This window comes from Pteronotus mesoamericanus, unplaced genomic scaffold, assembly GCF_021234165.1.
Source record: "Pteronotus mesoamericanus isolate MK-2021 breed Mesoamerican mustached bat unplaced genomic scaffold, CSHL_Meso_final contig_702, whole genome shotgun sequence".
Classification (NCBI taxonomy): Eukaryota; Metazoa; Chordata; class Mammalia; order Chiroptera; family Mormoopidae; genus Pteronotus; species Pteronotus mesoamericanus.
Window position 1 is genome coordinate 4,544,569 of NW_026555239.1, and position 16,605 is coordinate 4,561,173.

A 16,605-nucleotide genomic window follows, 5' to 3' on the forward strand; every position below is an offset into this window, starting at 1 on the left:
ATATTGAAAACCGAGATGAGAGGAGGCACAGACACTGAAACGCTTTCACTGGGTTCATTTTACTGTCTCCAAGATACTCCATTTTCTCGATTTTCTACAGTAAACACGCAGCTCATGTAAAACATAAAATTTTCACTTTTATAAAAACAGAACAAATCAATAAACGTTATGAGAAGTTAAGCCCATAAGCAATGACAGGTGCATATAAATAGCCAGGCCCTTTTGGAGAGGGATCAGCTGCTCTAGCCACTATTTAAAGTCACGGATAATATGAATCACGATACAGAAGGTTATTTTTGTTTCTTTTAATTGGTTCGAAAAAGTCGATTCAGGTTTGGGAGGAAGAAAGCCACGAAGAACATCACTTCCCTCCAACAATGAGAAAAAGCTGCATAATCTACAAAATGAGAATTCTTCCCAAGCTCAGGAGAGAGCGACGGCTGTGGGAATGAAGGGAGCTCAGACCCTGGGAGGGGGGCAGGACCCAGAGCCGGGTCGTCTTTAGCAGAGCCCAGAAGAAAAAGCGGTGGCCAAAAAGACCAGCATTCTAATACATTCCTAAAGGCTGCATATGGGACAGCGTGACCCCTGAAGGTCCCTGGGCGCCCAGACCCGGTGGAGGCCACGCTGACCCATGAGCTCTTTCCCCTGGGCCGTTGTCGCTGGGGTCTCCGGGAATAGTGGGGGCAGGGCCAGAGGCCACAGAGAGTTGCCCGGTCTTTGATATACACACATGCAAAGCCTCACCCTGTCCCGGACCCTCCTCTTAAAAACACAAGCTTCACCTTGAACTTGAAAAAGAAAACAAATTAACCCCGAGGCAAGCAGGAGGAAGGAACTAATCCACATAAGAGCAGGAATCAATGGTACGGAAAACAGAAACATGGACTAAATCAATGAAATTTTTAAAATGGTACTTTGCAAAGATCAAGATGATCAATAAACCTGTAATTAGAATGATCAGAAAAACTAAGATGGCACAGCCCCCACCACAATGCGGTGACAGGGCGGGGGGCGGGCGGGTGACAGGGGCACTAAGACCCCTCCCCCTTCACAAAGAGAGCACAGGGCCGTCCTGAAGATCCTTTCGCAAAAAAAAAAAGTTTTCTAACTTCGATAAAGCGGACAAACTCCCTGAAGGACACCCCCAACACCCAAGCTCCCAAACGAGAACCAGATGGCGGCTCCGTCCTAGCGACGCGCTAACGACGCCGAACTCGCCGTCAGACGCCTTGTCACCACGAAGAAAACCCCAGGCCCAGCGCCTTCATCAAACAGTCGTGTGTCAAACAGCTAAGGGGGGAAGAATGCCATCTCACAAACTCGTTCGGAGCCCGATGGCGAGCCCAATGGCAAGGGGCACGGCGCCCACCCAGTTTCACGTGGTGCGCACAACCCCCGTGACGAAGACCTTGCGGACAGGAGCCTTGCTGACCGGTGGCCCCGCTGACAAGAAGCCCAAAGGACTCTGCAAAACACTAGCGAATCAAACGCAGCATTTACAGCAAGGGCGGTCCTCAGCGGCCCAGTTGTGTTTACCCCGAGAGCGCAGGCTTGGTTTAGCGTTTGAAAACCCATCGGTTTAATTCACCATGTTCCCAGCATAAAAGAGAAAAAAATAGATGGTTTAAATCGACTGCGGAAAGGGTAGTCACAAAATTCACCATCCAGATGATTCCGTTTAAAAACCCTCACAGGTAGGGATGGATGGACACTTCATGAATCTGAGAAAGGCCACGCGTGAGAAACCTCCCACCAGGCGTCACTCCCGGTGCGGAGACGTCACCCTCCGTCCCACAGCGCCGCGTGCGGCCGACCATCTGTGTGACGCCCGACCGGCCATCCTGCCCAGGGCGAAGGGCAGGGGAGGAGAGAAAGGCCCCAGGGAACCGACGGGCAGGTGGGCACGCCCTCTGCTCACAGACGATGTGACCGTGTGCGCAGAAGATCTCAACGAACCTGGGAACCCAGCGCTGCAACCGATGAATGAACACCGCCAGGTCGCAGCACGAAAGCGACTGCAAGTATTAGTTGGGGTTGTACACATGAACAGCACGCGGCTGCCAAATGAAAACAGTTGTCATTCCATTTACAATAGCATCAGGAATCATAAAATTCTGAGGGACGTATTCACATGAGCTGTGTAAGGCCACTAACTAAAAACAATAAAACTGCTGAGAAAAATTAAGGAGGTCCTAGAGAGAGGAACCGCACGCGTGTGTTGGAAGACTGAATATTATTAAAATGTCGGTTCTCCCTCCCTTTAATCTGTAGATTTCATTTCTTCCCAGTCATAGACCCAGCAGGCTTTTAAAATAGAAATTGATAAAAGGATTCTAAACCTCACGTGGGACTGCAAAGGGCCTCAGACGGAGCTCTGGCCGTAGAAATGTTCTATCGAGCATTGTAAATGTGGTTACTGTACCGGAGGAACTCCATCTTTAGTGTGACTTCATGTTAATAAACTGAAATAGCTCCACGCGTCCAGTGACTTAGCGCGCTGTCCCGCGCAGACCCGGACGGTCCAGAGCGACCCGGGAAAGGGGGACGTGTGTGTGGGGTTTACTCTGTCTGAGTTCAAGGCCCCCTGCACAGTCACCGCAATGAAGACAGAACGGGGCTGGCATGGGGGCAGACAGACGGACTGACGCGCCAGAATGAAGAGTCCAGAAGTAAACTGGCTGCGCTGGGTCACCTGATGTCGGCAAAGTCACCAGAGCCATCCAGTGAAGAAACAGGGAGTCTTTCAACAAGTGCTGCTCCAACAAGGGGCTGCCCCGACGGAGGGGGATGCAGTTCAGCCCCCGTCCCATCATCCGCCAAATAATTTCGAGATGAATCAGGGAGCTACATGTAAAAGGTGCAACTACGGTATTTTAGAAGAAATTAGAGTATCTTTGTGTCTTGGGAATTGTTCCCGGGGAGGGACTTTGGGGAAATTTCCGGGTGGTGATGTTCTCTGTCTTGATAGGGGCTTGGGCTCCGGTGGTGCGTACCTTTTCCAAACTCACCAGATGGCACGCTCCAGACTGCGGGCTTCGCTGCGCGGAAATCAGCACCCCTGTCCCTGGTGAGAGAACCATAGCTAGTTAGGGACGTGCGCCCGAGGTCTCAGGAGGGAAGCCTCGCTGGCCACCGTACCGGCCTTCGCCCCTTCTGAGGGGGCTCGAGGGCTTGCTGCTGCTCCCGCTTCGGGACGGGCGCTCCATGAGGGCAGCCTTTGTCTGGCCATCGCGCCGTTGGCTTCTAGGACAGTGCCTCCTGGCCCACAGCACGTGGGCGCCTGAGACTCTCTGCAGTGTCTGCTGTGTCGCCCTTCTGGTCGGCCACTGAAGCGTCCCCAAGCAGCTTCTCAGCCAGGCCCTGGACCCGGGGCGGGGGCCGCGGTGGGTCAGACACCAGCCCTGCCCTCGAGGAGCGCAGGTGAAATGTAAGCTCAGGGAGAAGCGAAGGGGGTGACTTGCCACAGATGAGGCTTGGGGCGGGGTGGGGGTGGGGGGGCACAGTCAAGACCCCTCGCCTGGCCTCGTTGTCCCAGGAGGCGTCCCAAGAGGAGGACCGTTCTGTCCCTTTCGTGGCACAGGACCAAGCCCAGGGAGGGTGGCAAGAGAGTGAAGGGGGCAGAGAGGGCGGGGACAGAGCTCCAGGCTGAGAGCCTGGGCGCAGCACCGGTGGAGGCCTTGACCATGGAGGAGGTTCCATGACGGACACAAGGCGAGGATGACACCCAGGTTCCTGGCCTGTGGACGACGTGGACAGAGCCACCACTCCGGGACGGAGGGGACAGTCCCCTGGGAGTTCAGGGCCCTGGGTTCCACCAGGCTGGCCGTGTGGGACCTGGAGCAACAGCAGGGTCCTGCGGTCACTGCGGGTGGAGCCCGGGCCCGCCCCGGCTCCTGGTCTCCAGCCTCGCACTGGCCCCACAGAGGGGCTGGCTGAGTGGGGGCGGGGGGCAGGCCACAGCTCCGTCTCCGCACCGTCAGACACCGTGGCAGCCAGGTCCTTGCAACCCTCTTAGGAGCAGGCATCGGGGGCCAGTCAGGAGGGTGCCGTGTACACAGTAGACTTGCCAGCAGGCCAGACGGTCAGGGCGGACTTTTAGCCCCGGTGCCAAAGAACCAGCCAGAGAAGCAAGCTGGTGGGAACCCTGAGGCCTTCGTGGGTGGGGGGAGGGGCCGCCCGCCCGCAGGCCTCCACCTGCACCCACTCACCGGAGCCCCTGTGCCCGGCCAGCGCGGCACCTGCTGCCAAGATTCGGGGAAATTCTTTGAATTTTTTTTAAGTTCATTTGGTGTGAACAGCAAAGCAAGCCTGAAGGGGGACCCACTAGATATGAATACAAATTATAATCCTTTTAAAAAGGGAGGCACTGGGGAAAAGAAATGCACCAATAGGTCATTGAAAAGTCAGCTTTGTAAGAGATAAGGTTTTCACATGTGATGAAGAAAACACACACCAAAAAGGAGGAGGAAGGAATCTCTCAGCTCAGGATATTTGTTAAAACATTTGGGACGAAATCCATTTGGAGCCTCACTTCATGCTACATGTCCAATTAATTCCAGAAATAAGTTTATGGATTCTAGAGGGAAGACCAGACCTTAAAGCAATGAGAGACCATCCAGGACCAGGTAGAGATGTTTGCAGGGCTGCATGGTCTCGTCACCTCAAAACCCAGCAGTCCCCAGAGCACACAAGCCCTCTCCGGTCCGGAGGTAAGGGGTTTCCATGGTAACGTCTGAACGCCCCGCATCTCCCCGCACCTCCCCGCTCTATCCCACGGCTGCGAGCCATGGAATTTTTCAGAGGCTGCGTAATGTGTGATCTTGGAAGAGATTAGTGCAGAAGCAGGTCTGAGATTCCAGGGGTCTCCTATTAGGCCAGACAATAAAATTTTTGCAAAAATGTAGAAAGAAAAAAGAAAGCCACTTTTTGTTTTGGTAAATTTTCATTAAAATATGCTATTTGTGTTCATATTAATGTCTATTGTTAATATTTTAAAACGTCCTCCATTTAATGTATGATTATTGGTAAAACCTATAGGTAAGCAAAGGCTCTTTGGGGTCCTTGTCGATTCTGAACAGGGCAAAGGGACCTGGGGACCCGAAAGCTTGAGGACTGCTCTTGGCCCGTGAGCCCCTGGACAGGGCCTGTGCCCCCCCACCCCCAGCCCATGGGTCCTCTGCACCCAGCACATGCATGGGTGCAACAGCGGACAGTTTAGTGAGTACCTACTGTGCGCCACAGGGCATTGTGACAGGCGCGACAACACCTCTGTGAACCACCAGGGCAGAGCACACCGGCCAGCAGCCTCGGGACCATCTAGAGGGCAGTGCCCTGAGGGGCCGGATCGGCTACAGAGAAGCCAACACCTTGCAGTCACACACGCACGAAAGTAAAAGGCGGAGCCGTGCAGCAAGTGACACACAACAGGTTAATGTCTTTAATATACAACGAGCTCATACAAATGTGTCGGACCCCAGCGGGTAAGAGCCAAGGACACCGACGATCCACAGAAGAGGAAGCACAACTGGCTCACGGGGAAAGATGTTAAACTTGGCTAAAAAAATCAAAGAAATGCAAACTAAAACGCAATGTTATTGTTCCATGATCAAATGAGCAAGGACTTGGCCAGGTGATGATGCTCGGCGCTGGCAAGATGGCAAAACGGGCACATTCGTCCTTGCTGGTGGCAGTGTAAATGGGCACATTTCTGGAGGCCCTTTTGTCAATATGCAATCAGAGCCTAGAGGTTTTCGTACGCTTTAACTCAACCGCCCCACCTCCCGAGTCCATCCTAAGGGACTAACGGGACGTGGGCGGAAGCTTTATGCACGAAGATATTCATCGGCCTCTAACAGGGGAGGACTAGCAACAGCGCAGTGACCAGCCACGGGCACCGCTGTCCGCCCACCTGACGGCGCAGCGCCGGCCATTCCAAAGTGAAGTCAGTAAGAACGAGGGGGTGGGGGCAGCCTGGAAGGAGAAACACCAACACGTTAAATCTTACTTTTCTCTCCTCCACGTGATGTTCCAGAATCCCTACCGCGTGCAGGTTCACTGAAAGGCCCAGCGGCCGTTCCTTGTTTGTGGAAAGGACTTTGTGAGGCCGACGGGAGGAGCTGGGGCTCCTCCCGCCGGTGCTGCGCCCCCGCCACCAAGCCAGAGGCCGGGGTGACACGGGACATTCACAGTGGGTGGCAGACCCGCCCTGGCCCTCGGTCTCCTCCCCACACCAGCGGGCCTTGGCCGGTGGCCCACCCGGAGCCTGCGGTCCCCGCCCCCGGAGCCCCACCTGGTCATCTCGACGCTGCCGCCGCCCCTCGAGCAGAGGCGACCCTGGCCCCACAGCTCCGGCTGCCGGACGGCGGAGGGGCCCCTGCAGGCAGCTCCTCCCGCCAAAAGCCCCGCCCACGTCAGTGGTCCCCGTGTGTGTCCCTTCACGGTCACGGGGCTTGCTCCCCAGTCCATGCCCAACTGTCCCCACAGCTCTCCGCTCTCCCGTAGGCCTGTCAGGGCTGTGGTCGCCCCGTGGGTGGCTCTGTCCCCCGCGATCAGCAGCATGTGGGTCGGGGAGCCTTACCTGCACCCCACGGGGTTGCTGTGCGACCCTCGTCAGGACTCACCCATCACACACTTACCTGGAACCCAGGATGTGGGTCCTTGCTTTTCCCCAGAAGTCACTGAAATGCTTTAGGACATTAGTTAACCCCCAGGTCCCGCTCTGCATCGGCCAGGAAGCCGCCCCTTACTGGGAATCCCCCCTCACACGACGCTGTCAGGAAATGAAGCTGACTTCCCAGATGGGGATCACGTGGACCAGAAAGCAGTCACAGCACAGCCCAATGTCAACACCATGAAAAACAAACCTGTCCCTCACATGCACGGACACTACTAACGGCCTGGCCCTTCGGAAAACCAATGCAAGCTCTTAAGTGGAGAGAAACCACAACCCCAAGGTATGTACAAAGCAGCTCCCTTCCCCCACTCCCTTCTCCAGCTTGACCCTGCCGGCCCCTGTGGCCTGGACCTGGGCCACATGGAGCTGGGGTCCCATCCTCCTTTGCTGGGGGCTGGGTGTCTTCCCCTGGAGCCGGTCGGCTCCCAGTGTGGCGTTTCTTCCGTGTCCAGCGTCGGGGTGACCCCCAGCTAGCTCATCTGCCCGGTTTCCGCAGCCGCAGGAAGCGTCCGAGGCCTCGGGTGCCCACAGCGCCAGTCCCAAGCCCACAAACGTAAGCACCGCGATGACACACAACCCAGTTGCTAAGCTAAAGGAAGCCGGAGCAGCAGCCTGGGCCGGGCCTGACGCCCCACGTGCGACAGCCAGGTCACGCGTATGGACGGGCTCTGGCCCTAGTACACGGGCAGCATGGCTGGAACCCAGCGCGTGGTGCACACACAGGATGCCTACACACCACAGGCGCGGACCCAGGGGTGGCTGAGCGTGCGGAGACCCTGCCCCGCCCCGTGCTGGCCTCCTACCCCGGCTGCGCTGGGCCGCACGGCCACCTTCCAGCTGCGTTACCCCTACAGGCTTCCTTTTCCCCACGTGCTCCTGTGCCCTCCATCCGCGGCCGCCTCCACCTGGCACGCAGGCAAAGGGAAACTGCGCCCTAAGGAAAAGTGATCTGCACACGCCAGGCCGAGGCCCCGCCCCCAGACGGCGGCGGCGCTGCCCTCCCCCACGCACGCTGAGCGAGCACCACGGGCCCACCGGAACAGCCTCGGCGGGCGGGCGGGGGCTGTCGCCTGTGTTCAGGCAGTTGTTCAGCAGGGCGATTGGGCTAACAGAGTTTACAGTGAGTGGGTGGCAGCGACCCACGAACATCAGCAACCACTGGGCGCCCTTGACCTTGCAAGGCAGCGGTAGCTTCAGGAACGCAGTCACTTTCCCCAGCATCACCAAAACTCTTAGGAAGGAAGGATGGGCCCCAGGGCCCACCCTCTGGGTCACCCAAGATGTGTCCCTGGGCAGGCGCAGGAGCTGTCCTCCTGCAGTCGGGCCGCACGGCGGGGAGAGGCCCGCAGGGGGCGGAGGCGCCCGCAGGGGCGGAGGGGCCCGGGGTAAGACACCGCCCTCCCCGCCCCCGCCGCCCCGCCCCCACCCCCGCACTGTCCAGGCGGCTGTGGGAATGCCGTCCATTGGGCGTTCGGGCACGGCGGGAGCATCACCGGCCAAAGGACCTGGCCGACCCGTCAGGAAAGTGAATCCCCGGCGGCCCCCACGAGGACGCGCAAGGCTGTCCCCCAGTGAGGGGCACAGCTCTGTCCCTTGGAGTTAAGACACGAGCGCCACCTTGGGACGGAGGCGGCCCGCAGCTCTTTTTCAAATGCCACCAAGGCCCTGACGGGGGTTGCCAGAGGCCAACGCTGCCTTGCCCCTGGTGCTTAAGGGCACATCCCAGAGAAGGTGGGTTCCTAGCCCCCACAGTCCAAGTCTTCTTGAACAGAGGCTGGACTGCTGGTGGACGGCCCGGGCCCGGGGAGGGCATGCCGCATCGAGTCTCCCGAGGCCGCGGGCGCTGTGGGGGGCTGAGGGGCTGAGGTACAGGGTGGCCACTTGTTCCCAAGTGGAGAAGAGAACAAGTCTCCAGCCAGACAAGGCCCCTCACCAAGTGACAGGGGCAGCGGAGTAGCCGCGCGCCTGCAGCCAGCGGCCACCCCCGCTGGAGGCCTGGCCCGCGGCCTGCGGAGGGCCTCGGGCACAGGGTGCACGGGTGCACTGCTGCGGCCGCTTCACGGGGCTGCCCCGCGGTCCGGGTCAGTCCCCTTCCTTAGCAGGCAAGCTCCAGACTCCCAGAACTCCCGGCGCCGTCGGGACCCCGGCAGCAGGAGCGGGGCATCAACGGAGGTGCCGCCTCCAGCTTCTCCCTGTACCTGCATTTGGGGCTCTCCCGGCAGCTACAACGAAGCGCACTGACGCATACCCAGGAGCAGAGGAGAGTGCGCCACCGGACACGCCGGCACGACGCTCCCAGTAGTGGTCGCTCGGCCACCAAGCAAGGACAGGGCCCTGGCTGCCACACGGGGCCCTGGCCGGACTGGTGACCTCTCATGGTGGGAGGTCCGACTCCCCTCCCCAGGTCCCCGCATCGAGCCACCGGCCCGCCGAGGCGCCTCTGTCATCCGTGAGCTCATCACTGGGAACAGGGCAGCCAGGCAGGGAGCTGCCGTGGGGGTCTGCAGAGGGCAGAAGAGGAGTCTAGGAACCTCGTCGGGCCGGGAGGGGTCCGCCCAAATGGTCCGCAGCATGTTGTGGAGTCAAAGTGACCGAGTAGCAGAGCTGTGGTCACCAAAAGAGCTGGAGGTGCAAGCGTGAGGGGGAAACATGCACTGAGGCGTAGGTGCAAAGCTAGCACGTAACACTAGGAAGCGAGGTGCTAACAGGATGGCCGAGTATGAGGATCTGCTGCTGGAACAGGTCTGGAGAGGTCTTGGAGAGGAACAAGGATGCTGTTGCAGGGACATTTCTTCTATGGAGCAAAGAGGGGTGCGACCCGGTAGCTGCCGATGCGACCAGGGGAGTGGCGGGTTCTTAAAGGTTCCGTGCTCGGGTAGGCAGGGCCGGGGCTGGGCTAGTCCCGTTGGAAGCGGGGTGCACAGGGCAGGGGCCTGTGCCTGTGGCCGCCAGCTGGCGGCACAGCATCTGCCGCTCCCGCACCGCTCGATTCGAGGCGGAAGTCTTCCTGATTTGGGCACGACGGGCGTGCCGCAGGGGGGACTTGTAGGTTCTCCGCAACTCCGCCAGGAACCCCTGATAGTTGTTTCGCAAGGGGCTGTCAGGCTGCATGTGGGGGATCGCCCACTTCTCTGCCTCCCCAGTCAGCCGGGACACAAGGAAGGCCACGCGTTCGGCCTCACCTGGAAAGCGCGAGGCCTGGAAGATCATGAACCTGTCCATCTGCATCAAGAACCCTGCTAGCTGGCCCGGGTCTCCCGAAAAAGGCTCCGGCAGAGAGGTCGGAGGCGTGGTCATCGGCCGGGTCCCATTCGAGGTGATCGCTGAGATGGGCGGGGTGATCTGCAGCGCGCCCGGAATCCGGGCCCTGGTACGTAACAAGGTCAGCTCTGCCATCACGCTCTCCAGCATGTTGGTGAGGTTGGCCTTCTCCGCCCGCAGCGTCGAGGCCTCCCGCCTCAGTGCAGAGTTGGTGAGGCGCAGGGAGGTCAGGGTGTCAATGACGTCATCCATTTGAGCATTGGTCGAGGCTGCGGAAGCTGGGGTTTCAGCTTTTGATGTCTGGGGTTGGACCATGTTGGCAGAGGTCAGCCAAAGGCTGAACTGATGGGTGGGAGAAAGGGGTGTGAGTAACTCAGAACCTTAAGACCGGTGGTGCTAAAACTGCATAGACCCAGACAGGAATGAGGGAGCAGGTGAGGTTCAAGACTCGGAGAGAAGGCAGGGTCGGCAAGCGAAGACTTGGGTGCAGCCGCAGCCAGGCAGGTGGTGCAGGCCTGGAGGATCCCGGGTTCCGGATGGACTCCTTTATCGCGGACCTTCAAGGCCAAGGCTCACAGCACAGGAGGTTACACTTGTTCTGGGGCCTGAAGGAGGAAAAAAACGTTTTTAAAAAGTATCGATTGCAGAAAAGAGGGTCGAAGTAGGGGAGGCAGCGTGGGAGGGGCACAGAGCTGGGGGCGGGGGGGGGCCGCCGGGCCCGAAGCCCCCTCGCGGCGCAAAGCCCCTCCCGGGGCGCGGCCGGCTCCTACCTGTGGCAGAACAAAGGACGGGCGCACCTGCGGCGGCGCCGGGCCTGGGGAGGACGGCAGAGGCGTACCTGAATCTCCGCGGCTTCCTCCGCGGCTCCGGGCACTGCGCTGGCCGCAGCCAAGATGGCACGATCGGGGGTGCAGGCAGGCCGATGAGTCACGGCGGCCGTCCGCCGGAACTGCTTCCCGGTCAGGTCAGGCCAGGGAGGCCGCGGCGGCGGGAGGAGGGCGGCCTTGGGCGGGAGCGCGAGTGGAGTCAGGTTCGCAATGGAGGGCGGGTCAAGGCGCGACCTGGGTGCGGGCAGGGCCAGTGCGGCGCAGGCGGCGCTGGCGGCGGTGGAGGCGGTGGATGGGCCTCGCACAGGCCCCACTAGTTGCCATGGAGACCGCCCGCTCGCGCGCGGCGGCTGCGGCGGAGGCCACGCCCCGGAAGTGGCAGGCGTGGGTCCGCCCCCGTGCCACACAGTCCCGCCTCCCGGGGTACTTCCCTGAGCAGCCAATCAGTGATGACCATGGTTACTGTTACTTTGTTACAGTAGGTGCTTCTTTCTTTTCTCTTTAATCCTCCCCAAACTGCTTGCAAAGCTCTTTTTGTATTCGTTGTAATTACTTTTTAATGAAGCTTGCTTTTTGTATTGTAACCTGAGTACAAATTCAATGTAGTATATATTCATTGTAGCAATTCTGATGTCAGAGATGTCTAAAAAAATCCTTCACATCACCCAAAATTTCTCCGCCTGGAGAGGACACGGTAATATCTGCCCAGTCATTTTTTTAATTATATAAATTTTTGTACCTTCTGAACTGTTTTTACTCTTAATAATACACTGAATTTTGAGCATTTCCCCATTAAAGATGTGTCAAAAGCCTGATTTTCAAATATTGCCTCGTGTTCCACTGAAATCCATGATTTATTTAACCATGCCCCTTTTGGATGGGTCTCTACCTCGTCGTCCATGTAAAAGTTTTATAAACCTCTTGTCTGCGAATCCCAGCCCCTTCCTCTGCCGCATTCTCCAGGGTGAGCTCCAAGGGGTAAAACCACTGGGCCAAAGCGTATGTTTGACTCAGGGCCGGGTGCCTTCCTGCTTGACCCCGCGGAGCTGCTTCTCCGTGGCGGCCAGGCCCGGGCTCAGCTGGCGAGAGAAGGCCCCCGCCTTGCCAGCCTTTTGTGGACACAGCCTCCAAGGAGGAGCTGACCGCTGGCAGCCACCTGCACTCCCTCCTCAGACGGGCCTGGGACGGCGTCAGCCTCACTCATGCCTTTACCTTTTTTGCTTCTGTAAAACGGAAACTGGGACGTGAGGGTGTGAGTACTTAGGGAAGACAGTCTGGCTGTCCCCACAACTGGGTGGACCCCAGTGTGCCAAAAGGTGCGCTTCTTCGGGACCAGCTGAAACCTTCTGGGGCATAAGGCAAGAGAGGAAAGAAAGGAGACGGTGTTTCTTTAAATGACCTCCACGAAGTCTCCCAAATCAGACGCGGACAGGACCTTCATTCATCTTGACTGAGGTCAGTGTCTGAGGGACTCGGCCTGGGCCCTCTACCCCTCCCACTTCTTCCAAACACACGCAGGACTCCCCAGCCACTCCTGTGAGCCAGCCCATGGGTCTCTCTGCCCTCCGTGCCCCTCCCCGGGTCCCTGGACACTGCGCCCATCACTGAAGCGTCTGCTGCAGTTCCAGGGGTGCTTCACGCCAGGTCTTGAGTTCTCTGGTGCGTGGAGTATAATAAGGTACGCTGTGATTTCAGAAATGATAAAAAACAAATCTGGAAAAACATAATTTCTTTGTATTTCACTTTATTTTATTTCAAGTAGGATAAAAATAGAGCACAATAAAAATTGACAGACTTACTTATAGTCAAGAAACAGTCGAGTATTTGGCTTTCAATCCAGGCGATGCTATGAAGCCCGCTTCTCTACTGCAAACGCAGGACCATGATAAGCTGCAATGAAAAGAGCTGGCTGAGGGCAAACGCCAGATACTGTGGCCCGGAAACACAAGCTGCTGCGTGTTGACAAAGCCATGGGCCTGCTGACCTATGCGTCCTGACACATAACAGACATGAGGCTGCGAACAGAGCCAGACTTCATGTGGGAAACCAGGCAAGAGAGGGACTCCCCTGTATCAGAAGGGAGCCTGCCACATTTCATGGGGCAACAGCTTCTGTGACTAGGGAGAGCACATACAGTCTTGTGACTCTCATGTCCCTTGGCGTGACAGGCTGACCCCAAAGGGCCAGGAAGTGTGACGCACCGCTGCCAACATGAAGCGTGTTCTGTGCTGCAGACCAGGCATCACCACGCAGCCCCGGGCTACGGGAAGGGGGTGGGGTGAGGGCACACAGGGAGAAAGAATGCAAAAGACAGTCTTTTACCCAAAAATGAGCCTAAACATAAAAACTCAGGAGCCAATGGAGACATCGCATCCTAAGAATAATGGCCACCAAAATCAATAGTCATGGTATGCATTAAGGCCAGATGAAATTAATAGAATAGAACAATCTGGGAATGAAAAGACTTTAGAGTAAGCATATTTGGGATCTCCTATGAGACAAATGAAAAAAATAGCCCTGGCTGGTGTGGCTCAGTGGATTGAGCACCAAAGCCTGCAAACCAAAGGGTCACTGGTTTGATTCCCAGTCAGGGCACATGCCTGGGTTGCAGGCCAGGTCCCCCGGTTGGCGGTGTGTGAGAGGTAACCACACATTTGATGTTTCTCTCCCTCTCTTTCTCCCTCCCTTCCCCTCTCTCTAAAAAAACAAATTAAAAGATCTAAAAAATAATGATAAAATTAATACGTTAATAAATAACATTTAAAAAAAAAACACCTGTGAAAATACTAGGTATGGGAGTGGGGGGAGAGGGAAGGAAGCAATGTAACCAGATGAGGTGGCTTGAAAAAGTACCTTTAAAAAGGAAATCTAGGAAACTGCCATTTGCAGGAAGATTCAGTAGGGGCATTCTTGCCTATTCTTTCAGCAAAGCATGAATGAAAGCCATTTTTAAAAAAGACTCTAAGAGGTGGAGAGAAAAAGGCAGCCTGGGGAAGTTGCTCAGCGCCCACTGGGTGGCGAGTAACCTGAGTATTCTTTTGTGTCATACACCTCAAGCCTAAAGCCAAAGAAGGGGGCGACCTAGAAATGCCAATGAGTGCAGACAAAAGGGCCTCCCTCAAAAACCTGCCCTCTCAAGCCAAAGAATCAGGAAAAGAACAGCCTAAGAAGACAGGAAACATTTAGACAATAATCACTCTATTCCAGGCAAGCACCTTAGGAAAGTTGGCGCCCCCCGCCCCCCGCCCCCACACCACTCATGCCAGCAAGAGCCTAGAGGGGGCCCAGATTTACACCCTTGCAAAACTAAAATGAGGCGCTACAGCCAATGCTCCTGCTGGGGGGAGGGGCATGAAAGAAGGCCAAAAACTCCCCAAACTTGATTAAATACATTAATCTGCACATCCAGGCAGCTCAGCAAACTCCAAATAGGATAAACTCAAACACGCAGATGCATCATAAGCAAAAACCTCAAAAGTCAAAGACAGAGAATCTTGAAAGCAGCGGGAGAGAAGCAAGTGATTGTGTATAAAGGGTCATCAATAAAATTAATGGCTGGTTTCTCAACAGAAACCACGGAAGTCAGGAGGCAGTGGGAGGACAGTTCAACGTGCTAAAAGAAAAAGACTGTCAACCAAGGACTCTATATCCAGCAAAACTATCTCGCAAAAAAATGAAAGAAAAATGAGGACATTCCCAGGTAAATAAAACTGTAGAGCATTCATCACCAGCAGACCTGCCCTACAAAAAATAATAAAGAGAGCTCTTTCAGGTGAAGTGAAAGACATTGGGCAGTAACTGGAATTCATGCAAACAACAAAGACCATCAGTAAAGGTACCGACATAGGTGAATGTGAAAGACGGTATAAATGTGTTTTTGTCTGTGACTCTATTTTCTCCTGTCTTATGTAAAAGACAACTGCAAAAAGCAATCATTATAAATCTATGTTGATGAGCATACTATATGCAAAAATGTGATTTGCATGATAGTAATAGCTCGAATGAGATGGAGAGGAGATGGCACTGTTGGAGATAAATGTTTTCTAAAGTATTGAAATCAGTTATTGTTAATCCAAACTAGAGTTTTATAAGGTAAGATGTCAGTTGTAGTCCTCAGGGCAACCGTTAGGAATATAACTCAAAAATGACACAGGAATTAAAATGATACACTAAAAAAGATCTCTTTCATCTGACAAAAGGCAGTGATGGAGGAATAGAGGAACAAAAAAAAAAAATACAACCTATACAAAACAAAAAATAAAATGGCTGATGTAAATCCTACCTAATCAGTAATACATTAAGTGTAAATGGATTAAACAGTTAAAAGATTGAGATTGGCTGAATGGATTTGTTTTGACCCAATACAATACTATGTACAAGATGTACTTTAGTTTTAAAGACAAAAATAAGTTGAAAGTAAATGCATGGAAAATGATATACCATTCAAAGTAACAAAAAGAGAACTGGGGCACTATCAGACAAAACAGACTTTAAGACAAAAAATGCTACTAGAGAAAAAGAAGCACATTTTGTAACTATACAAGGGTCAATCCATCAAGACAACAATTATGAATGTACTATGGTCGTAAACAGCATTAAGTTATTATAAAGCTTCAGTACTGATAAAGGAATAAATGCATGGATCAATGGAATAGAATAGAGAACCCAGAAATAGACCCATATAAATATGCCAAACTCATTTTTGACAAAGACACAAAAGTAATTCGATGGAGGAAAGATTGCCTTTTCAACAAATGGTGATGGAGCAATTGAATATCCATTGGTTAGAAAAACACACACATCAATCTAAGTCTCATGTTTTCTATGAAAATGATCTCAAAATGGATCATAGACGTAAATGTAAAACATCATGTTTTATGTTATATTATACGTGTATGCGTGTGCATGCTGAAATCTCTGTGATGTGGGGCTAGGTCAAGAATTCTTAGATTTGACACCAGAGCATGATCCATATCAGGAAAAATTGATAAATTGGACCCCAAACAGTTAAAACTTTTGCTCTTTGAGGGACCCTGTTGAGAGGATGAAAATACAAGCTAGAAATGGAGAAAAATGTTTACAAATCACATATCCTACAAAGGACTAGTTTCTAGAACAAATAAAGAACTCTCAAGATACAGTAAGTAAAACAACAAACAACCCAGTTAGAAAGTGGGCCAAAGACATGAACAGGCATTTCACCCAAGAGAATATACAGGGGTGGGCTAAAGAGGTTCACAGTTGTGAGCAGGTAGAACATAGTTTATTCTTGTACTTTTTAAAAAAATATATTATTCATTTTTATAGAGAGGGGAAGGGAGAGAGAAAGAGAGGGACAGAAACAGCAACGTGTGGTTGCCTCTCATGCACCCCCGACTGGGGACCTGGCCCGCAACCCAGGCACGTGCCCTGACTGGGAATCAAACCGGCGACCCTTTGGTTCACAGGCCAACATGAAATCCACTGAGTCACACCAGCCAGGGCTATTCTTGTATTTTTGTTGAGTGAATATTGTATTATTTTCCATACAAAGATCTGTAGACCTACTTTTGCCCCACCCTGTACAGATGGCAAATAAGCACATGAAAAAGTGTTCACCATCATTAGCCATTAGGGACATGGGATTTAAAACAACAATGAGGTAGCAGTAAACACATATCAGGGTGGCTAAAATAAAAACAGTGACTTCCAGTCAAGATGGTGGCCTAGGTAAACACAGCTCACCTCCACACAACCACATCAAAATTACAACTAAAATGTAAAACAACCATCACTCAGAACGGTCAGAAATCAAGTTGAATGGGAGTCTGACAATTACGGAATTAAAGAAACTACAGCCAT

The 16,605-nt window shown here is 54.1% G+C and overlaps 1 protein-coding gene across 2 annotated transcripts; it reads right to left on the reverse strand.

Annotated features, from left to right (window-relative positions):
* Positions 1 to 8,148: 8,148 nt before the first annotated feature.
* On the reverse strand, positions 8,149 to 11,073 carry RTL6 (retrotransposon Gag like 6). Of its 2 annotated transcripts, none has more exons than XM_054582491.1 (2): positions 10,776 to 11,073; positions 8,149 to 10,542 (listed from the first exon to the last, which is right to left on the reverse strand). In XM_054582491.1, the coding sequence occupies exon 2, from the start codon at positions 10,250 to 10,252 to the stop codon at positions 9,533 to 9,535; it is 720 nt and encodes a 239-aa protein (XP_054438466.1). In that variant the 5' UTR covers positions 10,253 to 10,542; positions 10,776 to 11,073; the 3' UTR covers positions 8,149 to 9,532. The 2 variants fall into 2 exon arrangements, with proteins under 2 accessions (XP_054438466.1, XP_054438467.1); XM_054582492.1 differs by having other exon boundaries at positions 10,708 to 11,073.
* Between the last annotated feature and the right edge of the window lie 5,532 nt (positions 11,074 to 16,605).